The sequence below is a fragment of the Sebastes fasciatus genome, chromosome 1 (genome assembly GCF_043250625.1).
Source record: "Sebastes fasciatus isolate fSebFas1 chromosome 1, fSebFas1.pri, whole genome shotgun sequence".
Lineage (NCBI taxonomy): Eukaryota > Metazoa > Chordata > Actinopteri > Perciformes > Sebastidae > Sebastes > Sebastes fasciatus.
The window spans coordinates 33,428,511-33,452,540 of record NC_133795.1 but is presented as its reverse complement, the minus strand read 5'-3'; the positions used below and the strand labels follow the sequence as shown (position 1 = coordinate 33,452,540).

The following is a 24,030-nucleotide window of genomic DNA, read 5'->3' as shown; positions in this document are numbered from 1 at the left end:
TAGTGCTATTACCAGTGATCTTGTCACCAAGTCTTGAGCTCGCACACTTTAATAGGCTACTCTATCAAAAAGTGAGCACAACTACAAGCCAAGTATACATCTCTGTAGGCCTATGAGACAAGAATACTTAATTATACTTTTCTTAAGTATATCTCGATCAAAAGATTAAGTACAAGTAGGCCATATGCCAAGTATACTTTTCTGCATACTTGTCAGTATAAACCAAGTATATAGACTTTTCTGCATACTTGTCAGTATAATTCAATTCAATTCAATTCAATTTATTTTGTACAGCGTCAAATCACAACAGAAGTTATCTCAAGACGCTTTATATATAGAGCAGGTCTTAGACCATACACCATAGTTTAGAGACCCAATAAGATCCACCAAGCGCGCTGTGGCCAGGACAAACTCCCCGATTACTGGGAAGAAAACTGGAGCAGAACCGGGCTCTGGGTGGGAGGCCATCTGCCGAGACCGGCTGGGGGGATAGATAGAGAGAGAGAGAGAGAGAGAGAGAGAGAGAGAGAGAGAGAGAGAGATAGAGAGGGAAGCAGCCACAATAATAGCCTAGCAGCTGTAATAACTAATACAAGTAGGACTGATAACACAAAACCAATAGTAGTGGATGGAAAGAGTGATAATACAACTATCGGAATTGATATCATTGGGTCGTCCTCAGACGGGCTTTCAAGCGGAGCTTCCAGCTGTCTCAGTCCTCCATACATCTGGCTAGCTCGCCAGCACTGTCCAGCATCTCTCCTCAGTACGTCCATGTGTGTTGGTGTGGGACGTCCCTGTGATCGATGCCCGTGCGTTGGTTCCCGCAGCATCAGCATGCTTGCTGGGAGTTCTTGATGTCTTTGGCAATGACCGAGAAGTGTTAGTCTCCAGGCTGCCACTTTGTCACTAAGTATTGGTAGTCCCTCATTAGCGTTGGTAGTCCCTCGTACAGACGTAGTTAATTAATGATGGTAGCAGTTGGTGTCAAGCAGGCACCGGACGCGGTAGCAGATGCAGCCACAATACCGGAGACATCCGGATCCAGGTGAAACCCCGCTCCAAGTGTGCCCCTGCTCCAGGTATTACCTCGCTCCAGGAGGTAAGCCAAGCATACTTAGATTTTCTGTATACTTGTCAGTATAAGCCAAGTATACTTAGACTTTTCTGTATACTTGTCAGTATAAACCAAGTATACTTAGACTTTTCTGTATACTTGTCAGTAGCAGCCAAGCATACTTAGATTTTCATGTATACTTGTCAGTATAAACCAAGTATACTTAGACTTTTCTGTATACTTGTCAGTAGCAGCCAAGTATACTTAGATTTTCATGTATACTTGTCAGTATAAACCAAGTATACCTAGATGTTCTGTATAATTTTCAGTAAGAGCCAAGTATACTTATGTATACTTTTTTTAAGTATATCTCCAATAAGTACATACAAAGTAAATTTTAAGTATACTCTCTTATTTTAAGTTTAAAAGAATTATAGTAATAGCCAACTTGAATAAACTTCTTTTTGGTCAGGGTTTGTCGTTTGATGACGTAGCCATGGCTGCACATGTACTTGTACTGTACTCTCAGATGACACTGCACTGGCCAGATCTCCTGCTGAATTGATTTTCATGCAGTTAAATCAACACAGTGGCGTCTTTCAAACACTGCAACTGCACTGCCGTGACGAGAGGCTTTTGACGTCTCGATGTACTGAATGTTGGTCTCATTTAAAACCTCGATCTAATTATCCCTTGTTTATTTCAACATTACAGGCCACAAACAAATCCAAACCATGTTGGATATTTACAGACATGTGACAGGTAGTATTAACATGCATGAAACGATGCACGCTTAATAAAAATACGCAAATCTGTACCATGAATATTTATAACACCACAGTATAAACAAAATTTATTTGGAACTTCCTTTCATAGTGTTTTACAAACAGTGTTGATACAAAACTTGTATTGAAAGCCAGACGTGAGGACTGAAACGTCTGACTAAACATTTACAATTCATTACAAGTCTATTATATTGTAAACTGCAGATGTATTTTTATAAGCATGGAAAAAAAACAGATGATCTTCACAATAACAAGGCCATCTGTCAGGATCTCAGCCTGACTCTTTTTTTTTTTTTTTTAATGGAGGAAGTTATCAATAAACATGAGTGATTTGTGTTATGTTTTTTAGATATGTTATATATAAATGTCCTTATATTTATTTGCATGTAAGACCTGATTTGTCTGTTGGAGAGGCAGATAATTTATCAGCATATTTTCCATCAAAAACATATTAGTTATATTACACAAGTGTTTAAACAGCCGAGGAAATCCATCACTATGCTCGTTCCTCTGAGCCTGACGAGGTGTTAGTGGGTCTGGGGAAATGTGTGGGGGCTGGAACGGCAGACTGGACTATATGAGAGACATGTGTCCGCCTCTAGCTGTCCTGTCTGGTCTCTCCTGTCCCCTTAATGAGGCGCTTGTGTCCCCTTTTCCCTGCTGGGCCGCGGGGCTTAGCGAAGGCCTGTTTGTGAGCGTGCTGCTTGGGATGGACCTCGTCATACAGAAAGTCCTCCGTCAGTTCATCTCCATTTTCAATCTCCAACTGGACATAGATGAAACAAATTAAAATGAGCACAATAAGCAAACGTAGTACTCAGAATGTAGGCTGAACCATAGACTGTATATAAACAGGGCTGAACATAAATAACATTTGTTAGTCAGCTTGAGGTTATGCGTACAAAAAACAGGATTTTAGAAACGTTCAGGTCATGAGTTCAAATTCCCCCCATGCAACCCTCCATATTTATTCAATTATTTAGATTTTTTTCATTTCGATTATTTGTCAACTATCAAATTAATCACCAACTACTAATTTTCCAAGAAAAAAAAGTACAAGATTCTTTGATTCCAGCTTCTTAAAGGTGAATATTTTCTGGCTTCTTTACTCCTCTATGACAGTAAACTGAATATTTTTGAGTTGTGGACAAAACAAGTCATTTGAGGACGTCATCTTGGGCTTTGGGAAACACTGATTGACATTTTTCTCAATTTTCTGACATTTTATAGACCAAACAACTAATCGATTAATCGAGAAAATAATCGTTAGTTGCAGCCCTATACTTTATATATTAACAGTTCAGTTAGATTTTCTGTAAATTCTGTCTTCCAACATGTCAAAGCCTCTCTACACGGCTACGAAAACACTGGTTGTCCTCTATTTGCTTATCTCTGTAGGTCTAAAAGTACTCAAATGTAAATATATTGAGTCTCAAAAACACAGAAATCAGCCTCTCAAATACCCAAAACAAACAAAGAGGACTGGTAGCTACAGCCCTGTATGAAACAGTGTTGTGTAGTTTTCTATCCCTCTATCCATCCGTCACCTTTTTAGCAACTTCCAAGTGGTAATCTTTCTCCACGTCCTCCAGTAGTCGACTCTTGCAGCTGGAATACAACATCCGCTCCTTAATGCTACAGCTGTATCCTGGCATGGAGTATACGAATACTGCAGACAGGGGAGGAAAAAAAGACCATATATAAGAATAAGAATTTTATGTTGATGTAGATCAGTGGTTTGAAACCTGGGAAAAAAAGATTAATCTGGACGGTGATTAGATAATTAAAAAATATATTTCTGTTACATAAAAATGTGTTTTCCTTCCTTGTTTCTAAATTTAGTTTTTTTTCTTGTGAAATACTGAATACTTTCACCTCTTCAGACCTATACAAATTCCTCAAAACAAATAAAAACAATGAGAGAAGGAAAATCAATATTTGGTTGAACTGCTCACAGACCGTCTACACAACAAGGCCATTTACTGTGATGAAAAGTCACCAGTAACTATTGCCAGTGGTGGAATATACTCATACTTTCCTTGATAATTAAAATGTTCTGCCACTTTATACTTCTACTCCACCACATCTCAAATGGAAATATTGAACTTTTTACTCCACTACATTTATCTGACAGCTTTAGTTACTTTGCTGATTCAGATTATTAATACAAAATATAAATCAACTTATAAAGGATGATATATTACTATAGATTAAAGTACCCGGCAGTATATGACGTAATTAAGACCAGCTCTATCTTCACCATCTGCAACATTAAAATGATGAACGCATTAATGCATCAGCAATTATAATCTAGTGATAAAATACGATTCTGAAATTCTGCATAATGAGTGCTTTTACTTTTGGTACTTTAAGTTTATTTTGATGCCAAAAATGTTGTATTTTTACTTGAGTAAGATTTAGAATGAAGGAGTTTTACTTGAAACAGAGTATTTTTACACTGTGGTATCTCACTTAAGTAAAAGATATCTGCGTACTTCTTCCACCTCCGACTATTGCTTAATTTTAAGTAGCCAAACCGGTTTGGAACCAATACTATAGAGATGATATGGTGTGCACTACTACTGCTGCTCGCTCAGCATCTGGCCTCCAGGTGTACGGATGTAAACCTCCTTGTGCGAGCTTGTACATCTTGTACAGATGTGTGAACAGAAGAGGATTATGAGTGTACAGGGAGTCAGTGACATACCGACAGATTCCAAGTAGTCTCCTTCGTGGGAGTGTTTGTAAAGGAAGAAGTGGTATCTGGGAGTGTCTTTGGGAACTCTGCGGGGCAATTCGCGAGTTTCTGTCGGGTTGGAGTGGACCAGCTCTATGATCTCCTTCACTACATCCAACCTCTGGAACACAGTAATATGCATAGTATGTCAAAGTAAGAAGTATATCAACACTGACACCAAACTGCTCCTGATGGTGTGTTTTCTTTAAGACTGGAGAGTAAGCTTATATACTCTTATATCAACTCACCAGTTGTATGTAGTTGATGCGTTTTTGGGACAGTTGCTGCAGGGCTCTTTTGGCTGTCTCCTGCAGAGGGAAAGCGAGGCCCTGAAGCGTCTGGTGCTTACTCTCCACGCTGATCTCTGTCTTCACCTGCAGAGGGCAGCAAGCACACACACTTGACTGTCTTGACTGTCTAGTCAAGCCTCAAAAGGAAGATCCACAAAGTGTTTTACGGGATAATATAGCTTTACATTTTCAATACTGTAGTACAAAATGCATTTTCATAAAATTTTTCCCAATTCAACTTAAATCTGAATTCATATCCAATATAAACATACGGTAAATAATGCATCAACATACCTGTTTAACCAGGCCCTGAAAAGGAAATCACAACAAAAAGTTACATTTCAAATAAAGGACGTTATATAACAGACACAAGCCGACCTTGGTTGGCACAAGCAACGATGACAACACTTCTGAGGGCAGGTTGACCTCTCACCTCTGTGATTTTGATCCTCTGGAGCTCCTGCTCGGCTAACGTCAGCGGGGCAGGACCTGAGCAGGATGACACATGATGCTGGTAGCCCAGCAAACAGATGTCCTCCTAGTGTTGCACGCAAAACAAGAGGCCCTTTAACAGGCAGCGCAGGACAAACACCTCTAAAACACAACAATCTGTCACACAATAGATTCAAATGAATTTAAATATTTCTGACCTCAGCTGTGCCAAACACCTCATACTTCACATGGCCACCGCCAAACTCTTTCTTCAGTGTGGCACGGGTGGCAGCGTACAACATCTTTTGTTTAACCTGCAGACAACAGAGGAGAAAATATATATATGTACTGTTTGTATATAATGCTGCTACATTGCTTATAGAAGAAGTATTCATCTCTTCTGCTGAAGTAATGTTAAGTATTAACATCAAAATATACTTTAAGTACCAAAATTAAAAGTACTCAATATGCAGAATGTCCTATTTCCATTTCCATTACTGAAATATAACTAGTGATGCATTTATGTTGTGCAGCGCTTTAATGTTGCAGTTGGTAAATGTGGGACTAATTTCAACCTCATATCCTGCCGTGTAGCTTGATCTATAATAATACACCATAATTTATAGGTTAGTTGATTTATATTTGATAATAATAATCTAAATCTGCTGTAGAAGTATAAAGTAAAGTACTGAACTACAAGTATTTTAGGTAACACTTCATTTTACTGGTCCGCAAATTTCATGGTAATTAGGTGATAATTAGCAAGTAACCTGTTTGAAATTTCTTTGGAATTACTGCCAAATTATCACCTAATTACCATAAAATTTGCGGACCAGTAAAATGAAGTGTTACCGTACCTTAACGTTCAGCACTTGAGTAAATGTACTTAGTTACATTCCACCACTTGTAAACACCCTGAAAACTGAACCGATAAGTTTAATCGGTTATGGTCACTGAGCTACACACAAGACTGGTTTTAAAGGGGCACACCACCGCCTTTATCCCGTAACCCTGATGGTGTCATCAGAGTCATCTTAGATGGTGCTACAAGTATTTGAAAGCTGTGTTACAAATTGGGGGTGTCGGGCTTGAAAGACGCAGGCACTCACCGGTGCAGGTGGCGTCTTATGAAAGATGCTACTGAGTTGCATTATGGGAATTGTAGGAACCAGCAGTCTTGGCGTGAGAGTCAGGTTTCTTCTTATGAGATTGTGGATGTGGTCCTTATACTCATTTAACATCTAACCTACTCCTATAATTTAGACTTTTAACTTTTTGACTATTGTGATTATTATGTACTCGTATGATTCACACCCAGATTTTTAGACAATATTAACCTACCTTTATAGTAACTACTTTCATAATATTATTAAATATGGCCCATGTTAAATAAACAAATAAACCAATGCCAAATACAATGTTCTCATAATATTCTACTGTAGGATACATATCCATACTTTGACATTTATATTTCCTACTGTACGATTAACATACTATTACTGCTTACAACAGGAAGATCCCAGTAGGGTTGTGTTTACAATCAGACTCATTGACCTTCATTAGTATGGTTCCTGGGAGGTGCTGCTGGAGCAGTTCGGTGGTTTCTCCCTGGGCTACGTTTATTCACATGTGTTAGTGATGCTGTTTGCCTGTATGAATGTTGTCTGAGGACCAACACGTCATTAATAAAGTGAGTATGAGTGATGGACAGTGTGCAGGATTCTTTGGTTCTTCCAAAACAAATCCTCCAGTATGTGGTAACTAACGAAGAGTATGTGGTACAACATACCGGAGACTGGTCGGGAGACCACGATATGAAGATCCACTCGTAGCCTTGTGCATTCTGGGAGTCGAGGCGGTATAGGATGTAGCAGGGCTCCTGGTCGTCCAGGAGAGGAAGCAGGAAGTGATCATAATCCTGCTCCCAGTTCTTCTCCGGCTCTCTGAAGGCCCCTAGCACCAGCTGCTCTGAAAATCAGACCACTACTCATCACATACCTCACCCACCCCTATATATGTAGCATGGCCTTTGCAGATCACATTGACACATATAGTATAAGTTAGACGCCAGGCATAGTCTACAGTCACAGACAATAATGATTTGCATGTAGGAGGAGTACTGCACAACCTATTTGATGTTAAAAATGTGACAAGGCAAACTTTTAAATGTTATTTTTATTCAAAATTGTTACTATTATTTTATTCTTAGATTTTAGCTTTACTTTTATCATTTTCTTTTACTTTTTTAAACTCAAATGAGCTCCATATTTTCACTGAAGTACAATGATGTTTTACATTATAGAGGAATGTGTATGTTGCTTGAACGTGCACATGACACTCAGGTAGTCATTTGATTCATGATCTCTACCGAGACTCCACATTTTAAGTACAGTATTTATATTTCTAAGCACAGTATAAACAACTTTAGTATATATTTATGTCGTGTCATTCAAACACAAATACAAACGTCCAACCTGATCCACATTGTCAAAGAAGAGAGAAGCAAACAGGGTAATAATTTATTTGGATAGTTGCCTACAAATAGTTGATAGTTGATTGAGATTCAACATTCAACAGATTATCTATAGAGTAAATGTGACAATTCATAACTGCATATTCTCAGAATAATTTAGTTGAACTTGAAATACTCACTGAACATATGCTCTACAGGTTAATAAACTATTTGTAGGCAGACTATCCAAATAAAGTGTACCGTATTTTGGTCGACTAGAGATGGAACTAACAATTATTTTCATTATTGATTAAATTGAGGATTATGTTCTCCGTTAATAGATTAATGGCTCGGTCAATAAAATGTCAGAAAGTAGTGAAAAAAATGATGAAAAGTGACACCTTCAAATATTTTGTTATGTCCGACGAACAGTCCAAATTTACAGCATTCAATTTAAGAAAAGCAGCAAATCTTCACCTTTGAGAAGCTAAAAAACAAAAAAGTTTGGCATTTTTGGTTGATTATGAAAATATATTTCCTACTGACTAACTGATTGACCAACTATTTCAGCTCTATTGTCAACCACCAACACGGTCTCATGGGTCACCACCTCATGTGTAAACTAATAAAAACGGTCTGAGGTCTCATGCCGTGGTGAAAGACGGCAAAGACTAACCTCGGACTGATTTCTGACTGACTTGACAGGATGATTTTAAATCTCTCAGTGGAGTTGACAAAACCGAACAACGTAATCACAACACTGACAGCCTGGAAATCACAAAAACACAGCTAAAGCCTGATGTCCTTGTGGGGTGCAGGGGGATTTCCCGACGGTCTCTCGGGGCTTGTTGCTATTCTGAGCCAGAACACATTCCTGCTCTGCACACACATACTTTCCATTAGCCATTCTCTCTTAGTCTTTATATGTTAGTATTAGACTGTATGTAAAAACCTCACTTTAAGTATCTCTTTTCCTTCAAGTTTAAAACAAAGAAATAACATCATAAGCTCTCAGGGGACAGTTTGGTGACAGAGGAAACCAAAGCCAGCGGTGATGAAATCCACCAGAATGATCTTGTTTCTCTTTTGACATTGGAGCGAACAGGAGTGTCACCGGGCAGCAGCAGCAGCGAGCGACCATGTCACGTCACATGTCGCTCAAAATAGCCGAGTGACGCCCGGAAAAAGATCACGGTCAGTGCTTCAGTAAGGAAGTAAAACAGGCCTGAGTGACACTCTCTGTCTCTGTAGCACCACAGCTCATCTCTGTTGACATCAGTACTTCAAATATGAGAGCAAATATTTGATACGAGGCACAGTCCACAAAGATAGCCCCCAGAATGCATCTGTCACGGATCAGATTACAGCGTCAGATACCAAAACAAGATATAGACACCTCACTGACATATCAGTCCACATCCATAATCTGCTACCTAGAGACCCATTGCCTCACTGACCACTTCTCACATCAGCTGACACACTGGATGTCTGTTGTCACACAGCTGTCGCAATAAAGTCTGGAGCAACTTTGTTTTTTGTTTATGACCCTTTAATATGAAGGAAGCCACGTCTGCTTGTGACGCAAGTCTTACTCACAGGAAAACAATCTGAGAATTGAAAATTATTCTTCAATTAAGCCACAATTTGTGCCTCATTTATTGACTCGAGTCACAGAGCCAAGCATCCGTTCCCCCCCCCAAAAAAATAGATACCCAGCAACACTTGATGTCATTCTGAAAGTATTACCAATTTAAAAGACTCTTCTAGCTACCCGGATGAACACATATTCTGTTTGCTGCACGATAAGAATGCTTTTTAACCCAAACAAATATGGTAGCCGGAAATAGCATATATACTGTACGTCCTTGTTCAATATCTATGATGTGAAACAAAATGATAAAACTTGTACAATCAGTTATTATTAGTCTATACTGATGTAACATTGTATTATTCTATATTTTTTTAATACAAAATCATGTGTTTTTCTGTGTGTCGTACAAAACAAGCAAGGAGAGATGTCATTTCCGGCTACATACATGAGGAAATATAGTCGTTACTTGAGAAGCGGGTTAAAAATCTTTTGGATCATGCAGCAAACAGAATATATTTCAACCACATGGTTGGAAGAGTTAAACAACCTTCTGATTTTTTTTTTTTTCAAAGATCATCTGTTCTTTATTTTTCCACAAAAATGGATAGCTCGGTTACTCAAATGTACTGGTAATACATTGGGGATAAATTGGAGTGATTTTCTATAGTTTCATGTAAATACCTTTCAGATGGCTGAAGAAGCAAAACTAAATGTGACGCAAGTATTTCACAAGAAGTAAAAAAAGAAGCAAAGATTAGAAAAGATACTTTAAAATAAACATCATTTTTTAGGCCTATTTTAATATTTCCTACCCCGATTATCATCGTGTGACCACTTAGATTAACCTCACGACCCCTGGAGAGAGTCCTGACCCCCAGGTTGTAAACCAAAGGTCTAAAGGTTAAGAACAAAGAGTTTGCAGCTCATGAGAAAACGTGACTGTGGTCTGAAAACATTTTGAGCCACTGGAGGCCATTACAGCCACGTTTTAGGTCTAGATTATATTATAAAGTAGTGGTCTCCAACCTGGGGGTTGGGACCCCTCAAAGGGTCCCAAGAAAATCAGGGTCACCAAATAAATAAAGGGATAAGAAAGGAAAACTATTCATATATAATACTCCTGAACACTGAATACTTTCACCTCTAAAACTCTTTCAAATGAAAGTCTAAAAAGGAAAACATGCTGTTTGTTGAACTGTTCACAACTCGTGTCCACACAAAGACTATAATGTGTGATCAGTGGTCACTAGTAGACATTTTAAGGGGTCACAATCCAAACATTTTGGGAACCACTGTCATAGAACTTGTTTTCCCAGATGACATTGATTTGTCATGTGACCATACATCTCTGGACAGCTGCCCAACAGATTGTGTAAGAAGTTTTTAAGTAAGCAAAGTTTAAGAACTTTAACTATGATACATATAATGAATGATTTCTGTGTATTACATCTCACTGAGGGCTGCCTCATCGTCCTGGGGTCACTCACCGTCTTGGATGCGCACCTTGATGAGGCGCACTGCTCCTCCTCTCGCCCTGGCCAGGAACTCCCTCAGCTCCGGCGTCACCACTAGTGCGAGAAACATGGCGGGTCAGCAGTCTCTTTCCTCCCGCCGAGCACTGTAGCGTTGAGTGACAGAGGGAGAAGCAACAGGCAGGGACTGGAGCTCCACGGTATTCAGTCCAGTCAAGTGACACTGAAGTCCAACCAGAGGAGGTTGTTGAAGAAGAGAAGTCCTTTACTTCAGATGATGAAGCCGAGTACAGGTTCTGACTGCTGAAGAAGAGGATCGCTGAGTGTGTCTGGACTCGTCGAGAGAGTGCGACAGTGTGAGAAGGGACATCGCTCAAGTAACTAGGACAGTATCATGTGTACACAGACTGGCAACCCGATCACCTCTCTACCAAATTTAGCTCCCAATGACTGACGGTCCAGCCCCGGGAGCTGGACTGTGACACCCCCACCACACACCAGGACCTGGAGGACTCTGACCTGCAAACCTAATTACTGTACCAACATCTGAGCCAAGAACAAGTCAGATGTAGAGTCCTGTGATAGTACTTGTAAGATCTCTGACAGTCACAACACTGCACTGTTGTTTTACTATTAACACCAACTTCCTGCTGTTTAAGAATGATAAATCCCAATGATTTGGGCTGAAACAAAAACAGTAAAAAAAAGCAGCGGTTACATCCAATTTAAAAAGGATCATATTGTTTTGGAAAGTTTACTCAACCTATTCAAATTTGTCAATCTCAGTTTACGCCACACATGACAACCGTGATGGTCAACAGGTTGAGTAAGATGTTTGTGCGGTCACAAATCACCTGGACATGATGACAACACTTTCCCAATCACTGATCCACAAATAAAACTGATATTGAGGGTTCCTTAGAACTCGTGCTTTAAAGCTGCAGTTGGTAACTGTGAGCAAATGTGGTTAAAAGTTATTCTTATGAAACTGTCACTATATTCTGACGGTAGACAGATAATCTGAAAAAAAAAATCCATGTTCCCTCTGTGTCCTCATAATGGCATTAGCAAAATTTCACCGTGCCTGAAGGGAAACAACCAATCAAAGCCAAGTAAAATGAGTTTGTGACCCGACCGCCACGTTGAAAACAGTCGAGCCAAACCAAGCACTGCCCGTGTCACAAACTTTCTCATTTTACAGCTAAACAGTACACAAGATGTTTCTGAAAACATTTGAGGTGAGAAATACACATTACACTAACAGAGTATTGATTCATATTTAATCAGCACTGCATAGTTTGACTGTTTGATCAGAGTTCACGAGTTTTAAAAGCAGTGATTGACAGCTGCCCAGAGGCTCCAGATTTAAATGTAAAAAGTCATATGAACTAGATAAAAAACTGTAAACATTTAATTACCTATAATAATAATTTGTACTTCTAAAACGTATTTCATTTTAATATATAAACATTACATTAACAAGTTATATAAATGCGATTAATATAGAAAAAAATGCTATATAAAGTTCATTGTACAATCTGTTTCGGCCATTTTAAACTGATAAAGTGAATCAGGGCAAAAATATAACACGTTTCAGTAAGTTTGGACAGATTCATTCATAAAAACATTCATTTATAAAAATCAGAGGTTGAATCAGATGAATATTTCTTGCAACACTGGATCTCTCCATGACTTGTGTAATATGCTCGTACACACACACACACCACAATAATACATTGACAAAATCAACATCTTACAAAAGAAATGATTTAATGTTAAATAGAAATATAAAAAAAGAATAGACAAATGATCTATTTCTGCAAACTACGTATTTACAATTTGTGAAATTTACATCGAGCTGGCTGGGCTGACCCCTGCTGCTCGCTTTGACTCTGGCCTTCGGCAGAATCCTTCGCCTCGTCATCGTCATCAGTCGTCGATGGTCGGGAGCCAGAACGCCTGAAAGATGAGAAAAAGCATTAGCAATGTTTCATCACATTGGAACCAATCTGATTGGCTGGTGTTTTTGTGTGTGTGTGTGTGTGCTTCATAAAGGTGAAGTTGCAGTCTGTATATCCAATTTACTTTCACGTCTTGCTTCCCATTTTTCTGTCTGCTGACACTGAACTGAACAACATGACTCGCTCACAGTCACTCACACGTACGGTTGTGTGTTGTAAAAGTGTAATAATGTGACTAAGAAGATGGTTATTAAAGCTATGGTTGGTAATCTTCTTCAAAATTGTTTTTTTTTGTTATATTAGTTGAAATTCTTATTACATCCAGGCTGCATTCTGGGTATCATCAGGTATCTGTGGCTGTCACAGAACTGTAATAACCCGTCCAATCATTTCATTCAGGTCGAACGTAATGACTGGACGTGCTACCTACCTGTCCACCTGCTCGCACTCTGCTCGTGCACTCATTGCGCGTCACCGGAGTCTTATACAAGCTGCAAGCTTGACAGCTGTGAGTACTAAAAGTAGTTATGTTCGTTGTTTACATTCATAATGATAATTGTGGGGGAGTGGCTTTGGAAGGAGGCCTCAAGGGCCGGACTGTCAGTGTACTTTAGGAGCTAGTGCTGCTAGCTACAATCATTGGAATAGAGTTGTCAACACTGGGCTGGGTTTTTCAGTTGGATCAATTTCTTAAATCGAGCGTACTCTTGCTAGTTTCTCAACATTACCAACCTTAACTTTAAGTCCATGAAATGCTCAGTTTAGTGACATGAGCATTAACATGTTATTGGTACTTAATTCCCACAAAACAACTTAGATGACGTGTTAAACTACCTAATGCAGCTTCCAAAAATTATGTTTTCTGTCCACGGCACCACCTCCCACTCACCATGTTGGAGCAGGCACTTGCAAACGTCATGAACTTGGGGTTGAACTGCAGGCAGGTAATCGGTCCGGTGTGCTTCCCGTCTAATAAAGCCACCTTCATGCCGCTCTCTGCATTCCACACGTGGATCTTTCCGTCCTCAGAGCCTGACATACACGGACAAATAAACAAAAACAAATATTTGATGAAAACACAATTATATGACGGTTATATGATGGATAAGCTAAATGCCTTTATTTGTCAAAAGAATGGTGTTTGTGAGGCATTTCATAGAGTGAGCATAGCTTCGTATTGTTTTAATATGCAAAATGTTCTGCAGCATCACTAGGATTTAAGAATTGATTTTTGTACTTCAGGCTATTCCTATCATTTGTTTGTCTATGTATGGCTTTAGTAGAATCAAAATCAACTGACTTGGGGCTATTTATGATTGAGATAAAGCGCTTTGCATGGAACAATATATGAATCCATTTCCAACGCTGAGGAACTTACCGATCATAACAAACTGAGAATCCGGAGTGAATGACCCCTCCAGTGTTACACCTTTACTGTTGTTGTAGCCCTGTGGGTGATTGAACAACAGCATTCATGAGCAAGTATTTTTCCACACATTAGTACTGCAACAGTGAACAATTAGTTGGGAAGTTTTCACATCTTCATTATCCTCTCTGTTTTCACACATTGTGCATGTCAATGAGTTGTCCCTTACCCCAAAGGAATGCAGCACAGCACCCTTAAAAGCATCTAAGACGCGAAGGGCTCCGCCGTTAGTAGAAAGAAGAATGAGTTTTCCGTCGTTGCTAAACTTGAGTCCCGTCCACTCGCACGTCCGGTCGTACTGAAGCTTGAAGGTTGCAAAAGGACCCTGTTGACAAGAGGCATCGTTAGTATTATGCTCCTATTAAATTAAAGCCATTTCATTTTACTGTTGCTATTAAACTCACCTTGTCAAACGACCGCAGATCATAAAGTTTAACCATCTCTGAATTTATTCCTGCAGCAAAAATTAGACCCTCTGGATCAAAGGAGCACACCGGCTTCCCCTGCAGGTGCATCAAACCCTAAAAATTGACAGATGACAAAGAGAAAGTCAACATCAGCTTGCTAAATCCCTGTTTTATAATTTCACATTACAGATTAGTGAAACACCAGCGGATGCTCACCAAATTACAAAAAAAAAAAGGACACTCACCTGGCAGTTAGGTGATCGCAAATCCCACAGTCTGATAGTTTTATCTAACGAGCCGGAAATAAATGTGTCGTCCACAGGAGACATGGAGAGAGACGTCACTCTGGTTACACACAAAAAAGAGAAAAGTGTGAGAACGCAACACTTAACATCAAATCAAGGTACAGAGAGACCAGCATCAATCCAGCCCTCACCTTTTGTTATGCCCAGGAAAGTAGCGGATGTATTTGTTGTCGTGAAGGGACAGGTACCGGATAGTATCTGTAAGAAAAATAACACTATTACTACGTCATACATCAAACAAGGCAAGAAACAAGCTGGCATCCAAACATGAAGCTGATGACGGGCAGGTCTGATGAGTTGACTCGACCGTGGGCAAGGCAGTCACTTGTACAGTTAGCTCCTGTATGGGGCAGAATCACAGACCCTCAAACTGTACAAACAACTACCTCAGACCAAAGTGAGAGAGTAGTGTGTCCCCGTCGATCCAGCAGCGGCTCATAGGGGTCCTGTATACATCAATCACAGTCCAGATAATAAAGCACACTGTACCCTACAGCTTGTACTGTAGACTGAACTAATATGTCAAGACAAGAATGTTAAGATAATGTTTATAATTTAGATAATCCTAAACATTGTGATTTAATTTGAATGGTGTCTTCTCCTGCATTACAATGAAGGGATTCACTTCTCTGGATGTATATGACAGCTCTAGCCGAGTGAAATGCACAACAAATATCTCTACTAGTTTGACCCTATATTCCCATTATTAATGACTTTTCCCATTATTAATAACTACATATATCACATTATCAATATAGTCTAGGGCTGCAACTAACGATTATTTTCATTGTCGATTAATAGTTTGGTATATAAAATGTCAGAAAATGGCGAGAAATGTCGATCAGTGTTTCCCAAAGCCTCAAATGTCTTGTTTTGTCCACAACTAAAAGATATTCAGTTTACTTTCACAGAGGAGTAGAAAACAGAAAATATTCACATTTAAGTGAATTGTGACTTTTTTCTCTTAAATAATTACTCAAAGCTCCATTACAGTCCAAAGACATTGTGATATTTGATTCTTATATGAATTCTTCATTCTGCGATGCATCAACAATATCACACTGGACACAACCTGAATCTTATTCATGCTACGCTACCAAACAAAAGTATTGGTGCATCAACATACCATCGATTTTGTTGGAGCTGTAGACCACAGTGTTTGCAGCATGTGTGTACCTGATCAGATCCACTCCATACTTTTTGCTGTAGAGGGTCCTCTTGGGTCTGTCATAAATCAGAGAAAGAGAAAGAATTAACATTTCAATCATTAAAAGATATCAATCCATGCTGACAAATAATCTTGTCTTTTTTATAATTATTCCTGTTTATTACCGTTTCACAAAAAATACCAAACACATCAAAGTTACAGCCTCAATGTACAGATACTTTTTCTAAGTTTTAAATCTGTATATTCTGAATACTGACAGATTTTTTTGGGCCGTTGATCAGCAATTTTAAGACATTGCTTTGAGTCCATTTAATGGTGAGTGTTTAATTTAACCTGTAAATCAGATAAACACTGATAGATTACTGTACGCTGCAACTAGCATGTAATGTTCATTATTGGTTACTTTGTGTAATGCATTGATTAATTATTAGAACTATAACATGACAGAAAACAATGAAACATATATGTCAAAATTTCAAATTGATTGTTTTGCCCACCCAAAAAGCCCAAAAGAATTAATTTACAATTATATAAAAGAGAAAAGCGATTGGCGATTCAGTGTCTGTGCATCAACTCATCGTTTCAGGACTATTTATATCAGCCATCTACTCAACAGTATTGATAGATGAATAGATATTGAGGAGTTATCAGCCCTGTTTCCACCACTGCATAACATCACTGTGACCTAACAATTAACGTAAGATAAGATAAGATATTCTTAAATTAGTCCCGCAGTGGGTAAATGTGCAGTGTACAGCAGCAAAGGGGATAATGCAAAAAACAAGATGCATCAGCTAACACAGTAAAAAAGAGCTAAACAAAGTGTAACAAAATATGAACCATTTAAATAGAAGGAAGTATAAAAATAGGAGCAGTATGTACAGTATTGACAATAAACAGACTAATAACAAAATTGCACAAGTGGGAAATGATATTGCACAGTGAGAATGAATGAATGAAATGAATGAATGAATGAATGAATGAATGAATGAATGAATGAATGAATGAATGAATGAATGAATGAATGAATGAATGAAATTCCACCTGAAAATAATGTCAGGTTATTGTCAGTGTTTGGTGTGTAAGTGTAAGTGGTCTACTGGGAAAACGTGCTAGCCTGTTTAATTAAACTCAAGCAATTTTAACAGATTATGGTGTATTTCTAATAGGATGAATGCCTATCATATGACTTCCTACTAGACAATGATTAATGTTGTTAAACTATAACATGCTTCATCTCATGACGTCACACCGCTGCTGATGGTTATCAGAGGAGCGTTAGCAGGCCTCGCTAGCTTAGCATAGCTTAGCTTAGCATGTAGCTCCCGTGATAAACAACAACAGAGCTAGATGAGGATAACCCCGCTCTTACTTTCCCTCCTGGCAGTCGTACAGCACGAGGGAGTCGTCGTCGCTGCTGGAGATAATGGTTTCTCCGTTGGAGCTGAAGTCGAAGCAGTTGATTTTGTCTGAGTTTTCTCTGAACACCTTCGCGACCCTGAAGCTCCGCAGCACATTGTCCGTCAGCTTCATGGTGAAGACGGCCTGTGAGGGTCTGGAGAGGGCCCTCCTCTACTGGCAGATCCGATAACACGGGTTATTATATTTATACTGTATATAGGAACTGCAATGGCGCTAACGGTGCTCTTTATAAAGCAGTATAGTTCAAAAGCAGCGATGAAAGCCCGCCTGAGGTACTCTGATCCCCGGGAGTGAGGAGGAGGAGGAGCTAGCACCGCCTTCCACACCGCGGTGACGCGCATTTCATCTTCTGATACGCGCATTGGTCGGAAATCACGCTATGTTGTAGTTATCGCGATAGTTTAATGTATTTTCCTTTTATTTATTTTTTATTACTTTATTTTTTCCCTTTTTTTTAAGGCTGTTTTCATATATTCAATCCACTGTTCGTAATTACAACAGTTTATAAACCAAGTTTTAAGTATATGAGCCTTACAGACAAACCCATCAAGTACGCTAGAGAAAAACAACCTCAACATTCAAAACCGAAACAAAACCAAGAAAAGAAATAACAATAATAATAATAATGACAAGAAGAAAGAATAGAGTTAAAAAAAACTAAAAAAAACATAAAAAAAATAAATAATAATACAAAAATATGAGAGTAATAATACATTAAATCAACAAATAAGATAATAGAAAATAAAAAGGGGGGGAGTGCAAATATATAGTAATATCATTTACATGGGCACACACGCATCCTCCGTCACCTCCAAGCATATGTATATGTGCATGCGTGTTAACCCATGTAACTGTATTTTCCTTTTAATGTATAAACGTTACATTAACAAGTTATATTAATGTGATTAATATAGAAAATATGCCATATAAAGTTTACTATACAATCTTGAGGTTTCGGCCATTTTAAACTGACTTTCTAAAATGATAAAGTGAATCAGGGCAAAAATATAACACACGTTTCAGAAAATTTGGACAGATTCATTCATAAAAACATTCATTTAAAAAATCAGAGGTTGAATCAGATGAATATTTCTTGCAACATTGGATCTCTCCATGACTTGTGTAATATGCTTGTACACACACACCACAATAATACATTGACAAAATCAACATCTTACAAAGAAATGATTAAATGTTAAACATAAATATAAAAAAAGAATAGACAAATGATCTATTTCCGCAAACTACGTATTTACAATTTGAGTGAGGAGGAGGAGGAGGGAAAAGCAAGCACCGCCTTCGACACTTCATAAACGGACATTCGCATTGGTCGCAAATCACGCTATATTGTAGTTATCGCGATAGTTGCAACTTCGCTGAACTGCTGACCACACAGAGCTGTAGGTGTGCAGATAGATCTGTTGGGTAGCGACAACTAAAAGAGGCAATAAGTGTGCTTATAAGCTTGCAAAAAAGGGCCGTACAAAACGAAATAACTTGGCAGAGGAGAAGGAGAAGCTAAGAAGAAAGGAATGGAGAGAAGAGAAGACAAAAACTGAGCGAGGTATTACAAAATACATACATCATAACAAGACACACGTTTAAATGGTAGCCCTACTATGTTATAGTGCTGGGGGGAAAGAACAGTGACAAGTGTACGAGTTAAAGTTGAAATGTTGAACATGTTTTAATGCACTGTATTGCTTTCTTTATTGAACACATGCCCATTAACTGAGGTACAAACATATATATATAGACAATTGAAAAAAACAAAAACAAAAATTACACATACATTTCATAATGCCGGAGTTTATGTTATATACATTTTTTTTTTATTGTGTTATAAAGTGATTACAAAACAAGTGAAGACATGTTCAGGGACATATATAAAAAGACCAAAATATATTATACAGAGAAAGACAAATAACAAAGTACAAAAACAAAACAAAACAAAACAAAAACAACACAAGGAGATAAAAGCAGGTTGAAGAATGTGTGTGTATGTGTGTGTGTGTTTGGCATTGAATGAGGCATTGTTATATGACATATATCTACTCTTAAACACATATATTGTAAACATGCACACATATCTACACACACGTACAGATATTCTTCCTTTTATGTGTAGAGAATAGGGGGAACAAAAACAAAAGAAAAAGAAAATAAATGAGTAATATATATATATATATATATATAATACAGTATATATACATACGCATATATATTAATAAAATGAATAATAATAAAGATGATGATGATGATGATGATGATGAGGTCATGATAATAATATCAATATTTGTTTGTGTGTTTTTAACATTTGGTAAGATGGTGCTATATTGTTTGAATTCATTAATAAAATGCAGGAAAGTTGGCTTGGTTGCCATTGAGTGGGAAATAAGAAATAGGGTGAAATGTTTGCACAGTCCTGTACAGTAGGTGGCGGTATGCACCATAGGTTCTATAAGCGGTCGTGTTTAGATGGTAACATGCTAATTGTGAGAAAATTGTGAGGGCTTTGACCTCGAATAGTTGAGGTTAGTATTGGTCGTCGACTCGCAGTTTGCGGGCTACCTTCTAGTCACGACCCCTTCAAGCTTTCCCATCATTTGTCTGTCTGGTTTGAACAGTATCAGCTGCCCCTCTGGTCCTCCAGCATTTTCTGGCACTATTGTTAACCTGTTCTGTTTTCTGTCAGCTTCTAGTTTTTGCTCCAGTCACAAAAAATAGATGCAGGAGAAGTGAAGAAGACGATATCAGCAGGAGGTCTGTCCACACAGGATGAAAGTCTGAGGTAGGAGCCAACTTTAACTGTTATGTCAGCAGCCTGTGTGTGTTTTTGGTAAATGTCAAGAGGGCGGACATGTGCTCGTCTGGTTTGATGTGTCCTGTGGTCCATTCAAGTCAATCATTACACACAGAATACACAACTCCTGTCAGTCTGTGGTCAGATCTCTGCTACTCTGACTGACTGCTGAGCTGGAGCGCACATAACACGAATCCACAGGAATCTACAGGCTTTATATCCCATTTACAACCTTCACAGGTAGGAAATGTGTAACAGCTTTGTTTTGGTTGATTGAAACACAAAAGGTCGGCAAAACAGGCAACACATGAACAAATTATTAATGTAAGTGAGTACAACAGCCCCACCCTAGTGTACTCCTGAAGTCTTTGGAGTTAACCACAGGTAAGATCAGAGCTACCAATCAGTGACAGGACTGTGCAGCTTATTAACTTGTATGATATTACAATTTAAGTATAGCTTTCTTGTGGCAACAGCCAATTGTTTTTGACTTGGATTTGACCACTTGGCTGTTAAATGTATTACTTTACTGCAAATGTCACATTTGGCATTTTAGTCTGCAATGCACTTTAGTAATTAAAGTTGTGCAACTTCCTCACCTTGATAAAATGTTGCCTTTCAACAGTACTCACCACACCATCCAGTACAGCAGTGACCTCTGACATTAACACAAACATCATAAATGCCACAAGATATTGAATTTTGAGTCCATGCTTTCAGTTAGAATTGCAGAAATTGTGTACAATAATGAATAACTTAATATACAGTAGGGCTGTCAATCGATTAAAATATTTAATCACGATTAGTCACACATTTTATCTGTTCAAAATGTACCTTAAAGGGAGATTTGTCAAGTATTTAATAGTCTTCTCAACATGGGAGAGGGTAAATATGCTTGCTTTATGCAAATGTATGTATATATTTATTATTGGAAATCAATTATCAACACAAAACAATGACAAATATTGTCCAGAAACCCTCACAGGTACTGCATTTAGCATAAAAAATATACTAAAATCATAACATGACACACAAGCTGTCAGTGTGCTGATAAAGTGGGCATGTCTGTAAAGGGGAGACTCGTGGGTACCCATAGAACCCATTTTCATTCACATATCTTGAGGTCAGAGGTCAAGGGACCCCTTTGAAAATGGTCATGACAGTTTTTCCTCACCAAAATTTAGCATAAGTTTGGAGCGTTGTTTAGCCTCCTTCACGACAAGCTAAGCCACTCTAGCTCTAAAACTAAGCCCGCTACAACCTCTGAAAGATCGATTGCGTTAAAGAAGGCGTTGACTGTGACAGCCCTAATATACAGTTAACCTTCTGATTATTTCAACATTTACGTGAGAGGTAAAAGTGGGCTCCAACCAACAAAAAATACTTGTGAATAACTGTAGAATATCTGACCTATTCTACTGTATATATGTGGTCTTTTTAAAATAACATGCTTTTGTGAAAACTGTCTTTCTAAACGATGCTTTTTTTAATCCCTCAGGCAGCTTCTGCTCAGACCCACTGAACCGTCCATGGCCCGTGTCCTTTCCCTGTTCCGGCCTCAGCCTTTCCTGGCCCACGTGGGCAGGAGAAAACCTGCGTTGTGCAAAATGTCAATGGACTCGAGGGCACGCCAGATGTTTGCAGCTGCAGTGGAAGCTGTGCAGCCAGACACGGTGGTCCGGCAGAGCATAGAGCGCAAAGAGGACTCAGTCGTTATCAATGGTCACAAATTTACACTCAAACACAACCTGCACTTGGTGGGCTTCGGAAAAGCTGTACTGGGTATGGCTACCGAAGCAGAGAGGATTATGGGTGATCATTTAGTGAGAGGAGTAATAAGCGTGCCACATGGGATTCAGCAGACACTAAAGCAGCATGGAAAAGAGTAAGCAAACGCCTTAAACAACTTAAAGTATTACACAAAAATAAGATTAATCAGCATAATGAAATGTTTCCCTTCCATCACAGCCATCTCTTGTTAAAAGAAAACAGTCGCATCAGAGTGATGGAGGGAGCCAAACACAACTTGCCTGACGTTGACGCCCAGAAGGCCGCTGAAGGGATCAAGCAGTTAGCCAGTGAACTGACGGAGAACGACCTGCTGCTTGTTCTTATTTCAGGTAAAAATATATCTTCTCGTTGCTTTTTCTTTACAAAAATCATACCTTGAAATGTAAATCTCTAACACAAAGTGGTGAAACTGTGTCTAGGTGGAGGCTCAGCGCTCTTACCTGCACCCATCCCACCAATCACACTGCAAGAGAAACAGGATGTCACCCGCAAACTTGCAGGTGCTGGTGCCACTATTCAAGAGTTGAACACTGTGCGACGCGCCCTGTCTTCTTTAAAGGGTGGAGGGCTCGCTCATTGTGCTCACCCTGCCCAGGTAACATACTTTTCTTGAATCAGCTTTATATTGTATAAAGGAACTCTTTGAATATCACTCCTCTGATCACTTCTTCACAGGTGGTTTCACTGATATTGTCCGATGTCATCGGTGACCCTCTGGACGCTATAGCCAGCGGCCCCACGGTGCGGAGCGAGGTGTGGAGTGAAGAAGTGTTGTCCGTCCTTGAACGTTACAAGCTGTTGAGCTCTCTACCAGCCTCCATTAAGGAAGTCCTTGGGAGACCAAGTCCCAGGTGGAGGGAGGATAAAGATGAATCCAACACATCAGGACACGTTCTCAATGCTGTGATCGGCTCCAACAGCGTTGCCCTCCAGTGGGCGGGTCGCCGTGCTCGAGAGTTGGGTTTCCGCCCTGTCGTGCTGGCACCGGGAGTGTGTGGCGACGTAAAGGCGGTCTCCAGACTCTACGGCCTCCTGGCCCGCTTCGCCTGCTCTCGGGAGGAACCTCCTCCAGAGATTGCCGCTGAGCTGCTGAGGCTGGGGCCTGACGTCGGCGTGGAGAGCTGGGACCTCTGCCGTACCATGCAGGTGTTGGGCGAAGGGCGTACAGAAGGATGGGGCTCCACGTGTCTGTTGGCTGGCGGCGAGCCCACTGTGGAGCTGACGGGCATGGGTCGAGGCGGTCGGAACCAGGAGCTGGCTATGCGGGTGGGACAGGAGCTGAGAGGCCTGAAGGTTCCTCCTAACGGTCCCGTCTTCCTGAGTGGTGGAACTGATGGTCAGGATGGACCCACGGAGGCAGCCGGGGCCGTCACTGATGGGGGGATGTGTGAAGAGGCACAAGCACAGGGGCTGGACATCGACAGCTTCCTCACCAACAATGATTCTTACACTTTCTTCTCACGTCTTTCTGCCGGGCAGCGCTTACTCGTACCTGGCCTCACCTGCACTAACGTGATGGATGTGCACATGCTACTTATTCCACCAATTCCCATTATCATAAGATAATCCCAAAGCACACTAAATAAAATGATCCAAGTCCAGTGGATCTGCATAAATAAAGTACTTTATTAGTCTATCTGACTTGCCATTGTACTACCTGTTTTTTCAACTCTATGCAAACATTTTTGACCGAAACTCTTTGTAATTCTACATGTAAGCAGGACTGGTATTGCTATATTAAATTTGAATGTATAAGATAGGAATGGAATAAAAAATGTCACCAGTCTTGTTATCAGTTTTAAGGTTTCATCTAGGAACAGAAAGCTTATAAAGAGAAGACTTGCTGATTATCTTTTTTAAATCACCGCACTGCCTTAATCAGTATTTTCAATCACAACATATTAAATATAAATCACGCTATTTGCACAAAA

At 39.4% G+C, this 24,030-nt stretch overlaps 3 protein-coding genes across 5 annotated transcripts; 1 reads left to right on the top strand and 2 right to left on the bottom strand.

Annotated features, from left to right (window-relative positions):
* Positions 1-1,740: 1,740 nt before the first annotated feature.
* On the bottom strand, positions 1,741-11,305 carry twf2 (twinfilin actin binding protein 2). Its single transcript, XM_074644543.1, has 9 exons — positions 10,832-11,305; positions 7,091-7,269; positions 5,520-5,615; positions 5,303-5,407; positions 5,164-5,178; positions 4,828-4,953; positions 4,550-4,700; positions 3,390-3,511; positions 1,741-2,608 (listed from the first exon to the last, which is right to left on the bottom strand). Exons 1-9 carry the CDS (start codon positions 10,926-10,928, stop codon positions 2,441-2,443), a joined length of 1,059 nt encoding a protein of 352 aa, XP_074500644.1. The 5' UTR covers positions 10,929-11,305; the 3' UTR covers positions 1,741-2,440.
* A 1,258-nt stretch (positions 11,306-12,563) lies between these two features.
* wdr82 (WD repeat domain 82) lies at positions 12,564-17,832 on the bottom strand. The gene is made up of 9 exons (XM_074644557.1): positions 17,456-17,832; positions 16,042-16,139; positions 15,047-15,113; positions 14,856-14,955; positions 14,608-14,724; positions 14,373-14,528; positions 14,156-14,225; positions 13,667-13,809; positions 12,564-12,775 (listed from the first exon to the last, which is right to left on the bottom strand). The coding sequence occupies exons 1-9, from the start codon at positions 17,614-17,616 to the stop codon at positions 12,746-12,748; spliced, it is 942 nt and encodes a 313-aa protein (XP_074500658.1). The 5' UTR covers positions 17,617-17,832; the 3' UTR covers positions 12,564-12,745.
* Positions 17,833-18,854: 1,022 nt separating this feature from the next.
* Positions 18,855-24,030, top strand: glyctk (glycerate kinase). Of its 3 annotated transcripts, XM_074644515.1 has the most exons (6): positions 18,855-19,069; positions 20,201-20,296; positions 21,807-22,193; positions 22,277-22,428; positions 22,519-22,694; positions 22,775-24,030. In XM_074644515.1, the coding sequence occupies exons 3-6, from the start codon at positions 21,838-21,840 to the stop codon at positions 23,663-23,665; spliced, it is 1,575 nt and encodes a 524-aa protein (XP_074500616.1). In that variant the 5' UTR covers positions 18,855-19,069; positions 20,201-20,296; positions 21,807-21,837; the 3' UTR covers positions 23,666-24,030. The 3 variants fall into 3 exon arrangements, with proteins under 3 accessions (XP_074500616.1, XP_074500622.1, XP_074500632.1); XM_074644521.1 differs by lacking the exons at positions 18,855-19,069; positions 20,201-20,296 and adding an exon at positions 20,414-20,548; XM_074644531.1 differs by lacking the exons at positions 18,855-19,069; positions 20,201-20,296 and adding an exon at positions 20,553-20,692.

What these genes read in the sequence shown, in the direction of transcription:
- twf2 (XM_074644543.1), bottom strand. Translation starts at nt 10,928, where the DNA reads ATGTTTCTCGCACTAGTGGTGACGCCGGAGCTGAGGGAGTTCCTGGCC. An exon ending in GCATCAACTACATACAACTG is followed by an intron (nt 4,701 to 4,827) that starts GTGAGTTGATAT and finishes ACTGTGTTCCAG; the next exon opens with AGGTTGGATGTAGTGAAGGA. An exon ending in ACTTGGAAGTTGCTAAAAAG is followed by an intron (nt 2,609 to 3,389) that starts GTGACGGATGGA and finishes ATCTATGTCCAG; the next exon opens with TTGGAGATTGAAAATGGAGA.
- wdr82 (XM_074644557.1), bottom strand. Translation starts at nt 17,616, where the DNA reads ATGAAGCTGACGGACAATGTGCTGCGGAGCTTCAGGGTCGCGAAGGTG. An exon ending in TTTCCTGGGCATAACAAAAG is followed by an intron (nt 14,956 to 15,046) that starts GTGAGGGCTGGA and finishes GTGTGTAACCAG; the next exon opens with AGTGACGTCTCTCTCCATGT. An exon ending in CTGTGCTGCATTCCTTTGGG is followed by an intron (nt 14,226 to 14,372) that starts GTAAGGGACAAC and finishes AATCACCCACAG; the next exon opens with GGCTACAACAACAGTAAAGG.
- glyctk (XM_074644515.1), top strand. Translation starts at nt 21,838, where the DNA reads ATGGCCCGTGTCCTTTCCCTGTTCCGGCCTCAGCCTTTCCTGGCCCAC. An exon ending in CTAAAGCAGCATGGAAAAGA is followed by an intron (nt 22,194 to 22,276) that starts GTAAGCAAACGC and finishes CTTCCATCACAG; the next exon opens with CCATCTCTTGTTAAAAGAAA. An exon ending in ATTGTGCTCACCCTGCCCAG is followed by an intron (nt 22,695 to 22,774) that starts GTAACATACTTT and finishes ACTTCTTCACAG; the next exon opens with GTGGTTTCACTGATATTGTC.